Source organism: Priapulus caudatus, unplaced genomic scaffold (genome assembly GCF_000485595.1).
Source record: "Priapulus caudatus unplaced genomic scaffold, Priapulus_caudatus-5.0.1 Scaffold354, whole genome shotgun sequence".
NCBI classification, from domain to species: domain Eukaryota; kingdom Metazoa; phylum Priapulida; class Priapulimorpha; order Priapulimorphida; family Priapulidae; genus Priapulus; species Priapulus caudatus.
This window is the reverse complement of record NW_014577415.1, coordinates 62,255-69,696: the sequence shown is the minus strand read 5'-3', so window position 1 is coordinate 69,696 and position 7,442 is coordinate 62,255. Positions and strand designations below refer to the sequence as shown.

The window sequence follows — 7,442 nt, the reverse complement described above, 5'->3', positions numbered from 1 at the left end:
GAACAACAAGAAGCAGCCAGAAAGCAAGAGGAAGAGCATATTAGAATGGAACAAGAAAGAATGGTTCGGGAACAACAAGAAGCAGCCAGAAAGCAAGCGGAAGAACGTATTAGAATGGAACAAGAAAGAAAATATCGCGAACAACAAGAAGCAGCCAGAAAGCAAGAGGAAGAGCATATTAGAATGGAACAAGAAAGAATGGTTCGGGAACAACAAGAAGCAGCCAGAAAGCAAGCGGAAGAACGTATTAGAATGGAACAAGAAAGAAAACATCGCGAACAACAAGAAGCAGCCAGAAAGCAAGAGGAAGAACGTATTAGAATGGAACAAGAAAGAAAATATCACGAACAACAAGAAGCAGCCAGAAAGCAAGAGGAAGAAAGTGTTAGAATGGAACAAGAAAGAAAATATCACGAACAACAAGAAGCAGCCAGAAAGCAAGAGGAAGAAAGTGTTAGAATGGAACAAGAAAGAAAATATCACGAACAACAAGAAGCAGCCAGAAAGCAAGAGGAAGAACGTATTAAAATTGAGCAAGAAGAAACTATTCGAGAACAAGAAGATATTAGAAGGCAAGAGGAAGAGGGTAAACGGATGGAAGAAGAGAGGCTCATCCTGGCACAGCTAGAGGCTAAAAAGGAAGAAGAAGAACGTCTAAGAATAAAACAGGAAAGAGTGATACACGAACAAGAAGAAGCTGAGCCAAAGCAAGAAGAACATCGTGAAACAGAGAGGGCTTTTCAGCAACAAGAGGAATTTATGCAATCATCGCAGAAGCAACCGGAACTACAAACAGTGCCAGGTGAGATATATATTAAATATAATATCTATAGTAATTACAGCGAATTAGTATTCTCACCAGGCCCGAATTACACTGAAAATCAGAAGCAACAATCTTATATGCAAATCTGAACGATAGCTATTCAATATTGTCACTTTTATTTCATATTATTGTTAAGGTAAAAAGGAATTTGTCCTTTCAGTATTGACGTTTTTAACTTTTTAGATAGATATACTGTTCCTGTCAAGTGGAGAAAAAAAACATAGTACACACACATATATACATGTGCATAGAACATTAGCCTACCAGTGTTGTTAGTACAGTATTTGGAACTATTGAAATAGTTGAGGATCGTTGTTAACAGGTCACGATGGCCGTGAGGTACCAGAGGCTTCACAGGGCCAGCAACCTGTAGAGATGGGGATGAAACAGGAAACAGAGACAAAGGACACGCAGAGTAGGAAGCAGACACAAGAAGCCATCGACAAAGTGAAGAATGAAGAAGAGCAGATGATGGCTGTGTTAGAAAAACAGAGGTGAGTAGATACGTATTAAAAGTATCAGTGCGAGGGGTGTGTGATAATATTATAATATATATGATAAATTATTGGGGTTCTCCCAGGAGTTTCAGAAGACGTCAAGGAATTGGACAATTCGTTTTTCAGTTGCTAATTGGACCCAATTTTGCATGTCATATACATCAAGCTCTGAAAACAAAGTGTTCCTGTGTTAAGATTGTCAAAAGTAAACACAGCAGAAAATTAAGACATTCCACGCATCGTTGCAACCTGCAGTGGCGAGAACAGTTTTTCTGCTAGGTGGCAGCAGTGCTCAGTGTGCAACATTGATTTTCATTAGACAGTATTAGTTGTTTTTTTATTGCATACAATATGCTCTGCACCAATTACAGAGTGCTGTATTACCCATCATATTACAGTGTGCAGGAGTAGAAATTAACTTTTGAACACGGGAGTCGGACTCCCTGCCCTCAAAAAGAGGGAGTCCGCAGCAAAATCAGGGAGTTTGCAGTCTGAGCATCAAAATTAAAGATATTAACAATAACACATGTGCTTTTTTAAAATTCATGTGGTTGCACGTCTGCCAAATTTTCTTTGGACATTTGCTGAAAAATAATTCCGCGAGGCCGTGCTCTGGAACGAACTAGTTAGTATAGCAGAATTTTCAGTGAGTCACACAGACTCCTGCATAATATGTCAAATCAGGGAGTCAGACACTAAATCAGGGAGTATTTGACCTCGGACTCACGTTAATTTCACACCCTGAGTATGTGTATTTCTATCATGCTGCAGACAGGAAGAGATGAAGCTAATGGCAGAGGCAGATGCCATGCAGAAGAAGGCCGAGCAAGCAGCGAAGCTAGAGGCTGTGGAACGACAAAGGTAAACTACAATTTTAGTGATGAAATATGTATAGTCAGGGATGAGAATATTCCGCGGATCTGCGGAAATCCGCGGATCTGCGGAAATCCGCGGATCTGCGGAAATCCGCGGATTTCACAGTCCCAGGGTCGATTTTGTGAAACGTCTAAATCCGTTGAGAGAAAATTTTAGGGGGTGTTAGAATGTACAAATTTTCATTTTACAGTCCAACAGTACCTTTATTTAATAACATTGTAATATAGTTCGCTTTACAATATAGACACGTCTTAGTTCACTGTTTGAGATTGTCAGACGTTGGCCAGTGTGTGCGTTTATTTGACGCTGCAAGTGTGTGTGTATGTATGCCGCGCATGCTACGCAGGTTGTATATAGTACGCGATTGATCGATCGTGTACATCAAAAGCCGCCGCGTCACGCGTCGCCTTGAGGCTCGTTTTATGAAGTAGCCGGCCCAGGCTCTGCGACTGTTTCACGTGGTAGAAAACGTAGGTACGAACTGTTTCACTTCTCGCCAACGAAGTTCTGTTCATAATACATATATACATAACGATAAAACGTGGTGTCGTGAGCTGCCTTTTTCGGTGATTAATGTAAGCCAATAAATTAATGTCGCGCGATCGCGCGCTAGCTCCTAGGGTGTTAGGAATATTATATCGTGCGCACAAGGAAGGATTTTTGGGCAACCTTTGGCGTAGCAAATAAAGCGTTTCCTTTCCTGATGTCTGATCACTGTGGGGCTCACAGACTTGCCTTGGCAGCAGGATAAGCTAAAGTTGTTCAATATGATAAAATATCTACTGTAGTGACCAGAAACAAATTTGAAACTGCCTGGACAATGAACATCTTATATTATATAAAGGTTAGCCTTTGGGACAGTGTGGAAGTGTACATTAAAATAATTTTGTTTGCATAATGTAAGTAAATTTTTGTATTGATTATTAATTCTGGTGTTATGATAATGACAGTGCAAGATATACTCCCTGCAGTGTACTGTAATGTGCTCTGTAACAATTCTGTTCTGTATGTGCCTCCTAATGCAATTTTATGCCTTGTAAGTTGTGAAAATACAAAACCTTCCTGAACACCCTGACCAGGCTTCGCCCTGGACCTGACCGCCTCCCCCCCCGCTACCCTCCCCCCTCTCCTCTGGACCCCGGCTATTTTCAGCTGAAAACACAAATTGTCATTCCCATCCCTGTATATAGTGTTTAATATATATCAGAAGTAGATAATTAGGGAAGTAAGTAAGCTAAGTAAGGCAAGTAATGTTTAGTAGTAATGTTAAGCTAAGTAGTTTTAAGTAAGTAGGTAAGTAGGTGAGGTAAGTAAGGTAAGTAGGGTAAGTTAGTAAGTAAGTGAATGTAAGTAAGTAAGTAAGTTAAGTAAGTAATAAGTAGGTAGGGTAAGGCTAAAGTAAGGTAGGTAAAGTTAGGTAAGTAAGTAGTAAGTAAGTTATGTAAGTAAGTAAGTAAGTAAGTTAAGGTAAGTAAGTAAGTAAGTACGGTAAGTAAGTAAGTAAGTAAGTAGGTAAGTAAGTAAGTAAGTATGTAAGTAAGTAATGGTATGTAAGTAAGTAAGTAAGTAAGTAAGGTAAGTAAGTAAGTATAGTAAGTAAGGTAAGGCAAGTAATGTTTAGTAAGTATGTAAGTACTGCTAAGTAAAGGTAATGTATAGTAGGTAAGGTAAGTAAGGTTAAGTAATGTAGGTTGAGGTAAGTAGAGTAAGTAAGTAAGTAAAGTAAGGTAGAGTAAGTAGGGTAAGTAAGTAGTGTAGTAAGTAGTAAGTAAAGTACGTAAGCAACGGTAGCACGTAGGTAAGTAAGTAGGTTAAGTAGGTAATAGGTAAGTAAAGAAGTGAAGTATGTATAGTAATGTAGGTAACGGTAAGTAAGTAAGTAAGTATACGGAAGTAGTAAGTAAGTAAGTATAGTAAGGTATGTGAAGTAAGTAAGTAAAGTAAAGTAAGTGTAAGTGAAGTAAGTAAAGTAAGTAGTAAGTAAGACAAGTATGTTTAGTAAGTATGTAAGAGTAAGTAGTTAAGTAAGTAAGTAGTAGGTAGGTAAGTAAGTAAGTAGGTAAGTTAGTAAAGTTAGTATGGTAAGTAAGTCAGTAAGTAAGTAAGTAAGTAAGTAGGTAGGGTAAGGTAAGGTAAGTAGGTAAGTTAGTAAGTAAGTAAGTAAGTAAGTTAGTAAGTGAAGTAATGGTAAGGTATTAAGTAAGTAAGTAAGGTAAGTTAGTAAGTATAGTAAGTAAGCGTAAGTAGGTAAGGTAAGGTAAGTAAGTATGGTAAGTAAGTAGAGTATGTAAGTAAAGTTAAGTAAGTCAGGTAAGTTAAGGTAAGTAAGTAAAGTAAGTAGTAAGTAAGTAAGCCAAGTATGTTTAGTAACCTTGGTAAGTAAGTAGTTAAGTAAGTAAGTAAGTAGGAGGTAAGGTAAGTAAGTATGGTAAGTTAGTAGTAAGTATTGTAAGGTGGTAAGTAAGTAAGGTTAAGTAAGATAAGTACGGTAGGTAGGTAAGTAAGTAAGTAGGTAAGGTTAGTAAGTAGTTAGGGTAAGTAAGTTTGTAGTAAGTAAGTAAGTAAGGTAGTTAAGTAAGTAAGTAGTAAGTAGGTAAGGTAAGTAAGTAAGTAGGTAAGTAAGGTAAGTAAGTATGGTAAGGTAGTAAGTATGTAAGGCTCAGCTAAGTAAGGTAGGTAAGTAAGTAAGTAAGTAAGTAAGTAGTAAGTAAGTAAGCCAAGTAGTGTTAGTAAGTAAAGCTATGTAAGTACGTAAGTAAGTAGGGTAAGTAAGTAAGTAAGTAAGTAGGGGTAGGTAAAGTAGTAAGTAAGTAAGTAAGTAAGTAATGTAGGGTAAGTAAGTATGTAAGTAAGTAAGTAAGTAACAAGTAAGTCAGTAAGTTAGGTTAAGTGAGGGTAAGGTAAGTAAGGTAAGTAGTAAGTATGTAAGTAAGGTTAAGTAAGTAATGTAAGTTAAGTAAGTAAGTAATGTAAGATACGTTAAGTAGGTCAGTCAGTAAGTAAGTAGGGTAAGTAGTAGTAAGGTAAGTAAGTAAGTATGTAAGTAAGTAAGTTAGGCTACGTAAGTAAAGTAAGTAAGTAAGTGTAAGTAAGTATAGTAAGTATGTAAGTAGTTAAGTAAGTAAGTACGCTAAGTAAGTAAGTAAGTAAGTAAGTAAGTAAGTAAGTAAGTAAAGTAAGTTAGCTAAGTAGGTAAGTAGAGAAATATTTATTTTCAGGCCGCTACGAGACATTACAGCATAACGCGTGAGCTCTTGAAATAGCTCTTAAACCGATATCAAACATGTATAACAGAATTATATTATGGTAGTATTAGCATGATTCGAATTTGTTGTTTGGTGAGCATGATCACATTTGAGACTCGGATGGGGACTGATTTTCCTTCTAGATGGGGGCTGATTTTCGTTTTCGATGCTCAGAATCTCGGAAAATTTGGGAGACTGGGGGGAAAAAAAGCCGGCCATGGATACCGAGATGGGGCTGTTGTACAGGGCTTGGGCCGATCGGCACCGGGTGAAAGGCGAAGCCTGAAGCACCAGTAACGGATACGTACCTGAAGCGAGTTGCGGCTTGCAGCTGGAAAGTCGATCTGCGGCCTGCTGGTTGTGGCGCAGCCGCTGCTGGCTGCCTGCCTGCAAATGCTGCGGCTGTTTGTCGCTGTTCGCTCTAGCATGACGCGCGCTGCTCGGGTAACGCAGCTGCGTGGCGAGGTATGTTCGCTATCCCTCATTCGAATGACAACACACTCGTCTCCCGTTAACGATGCTTAAGGGCGAGCGTGTGGGCGGAAGATTCCAGGAGTCGGAAGTCGACCCGTGGCATCGTGGAATGAGCGACCGTCAACGTACTATGTGAAACTCATCGTTAACATCCGCATGTAGGTAGTTGTCAACTGAAGAGTGTTCTTGAGTTTCAGGTTAGAACCTATGCAGTGTGAGGGATGGGTGTGAATAATTGTTGCAGAATCACGACCACTGCGCTCTCACTGCTGCCTAGCCTGACGTTTCAAAGCAGCAGTTTGCATGAGATGACTGCGGGAGCATTCAGACGATTTCCCTAGCCCACATATCACGTGATGTTTGAACTTAGTACACAAGTTCAGTTTTTTTTCAATATTACGCAAGCTTTCGTAACCTATTAGCTGACGGTACTGCCCTGCCTCTCGTCTCTGCATGTCCGTGTGAATCAGGCAGGCCTCTGCTCGACCTGGCTCCTTGCGGCTTTTCTGCTCCTCATCCCTGGCGATGGCGTGACAGCTGCTCCTGCATGATCGCTGCTCTTCAGCAGCTTTGCTCCCTGCTCCTTCTGTTGTCTTCCCGCTGCTCTTCCTTCTCCTGCATGGCTCCAAAGGCCTTCTGCTCGCAACAGGCAACTTGTAGTCTTACTTGTCTGGCAGATGGGAAAATTCAATGAGGAAAAATTACTGACTACTACGTATGCAAACCACGCTTCATTAGGAATTGCAGATTATAGATGCGAATATATAGATGCGAGACAAGATTACAGATGCGAATAAATATGATCAAAAGAACATTGCTTTTACATTTACATATGACTATAATTAAAAATTATATATATATATATTATTGTATATATATATATATATATATATATATATAGTTTAATCAGTATATATATATAGGTATATATATATATATTATATATAGTAGTTTATCAGAAGTAGAATAATATGAAAAAGAGGAGTGTGAACTTCAATAAACGAAGGAAATTCTCATTTAGGTAGCCTTAGACATACTTACGATTATTACTACGGCGAAGCCTCACAACTTGAGCTGAATCCTACACAGTACATTCGCCTAGGCATCAATGCAAGTCGTTTCATCGTATAACCCGCAATCCGCAGAGATAGCAGGACTATAAAGCGTCCGACAGGCCTGCGATTCCAATGCTGTTTGCCCAGCAACCGAATGTATATAACGCGCCTAAGCTTGAAACAAAAGGCACGCTAGGTCAAAGATAGCCGTGCGCCGAGTGTTTGCGTGGCGATATACGATCTCCACAGCGCGCAGCACCAGCATCGCGTAGGGCGCAGGAGTGGCACAAGAGTCGTTAGTAGCTGGGCCTTTTGTTTCGAGTTAGGCGGGTTAATTGTACTGTGTACAATTTGAGCTCAGTTCGCTGTGTGAGCCCCCTCACCGTGTAGTAATTAAGATCGGCGTAGTATTGTAAGGCTAGTAAATGACGAAATTTCCCTTGTTTATAGAAGTTCAGCAGCTCGCTCGCCT

General features: G+C 39.7%; 2 protein-coding genes across 2 annotated transcripts in view; both read left to right on the top strand.

Annotated features, from left to right (window-relative positions):
- The window catches only part of LOC106809438 (trichohyalin-like), an 8,602-nt gene extending 8,304 nt beyond the window's left edge, over positions 1–298 (top strand). Inside the window, exons 2-3 of the mRNA XM_014812517.1 lie at positions 17–173; positions 242–298. Of these exons, the coding sequence (XP_014668003.1) occupies positions 17–173; positions 242–251 (167 nt within the window). The 3' untranslated portion in view covers positions 252–298. The remainder of the gene's footprint in view (positions 1–16; positions 174–241) is intronic.
- The window catches only part of LOC106809436 (splicing factor 3B subunit 2-like), a 37,285-nt gene that overhangs the window by 1,782 nt on the left and 28,061 nt on the right, over positions 1–7,442 (top strand). The gene's annotated exons all lie outside the window — the stretch shown is intronic.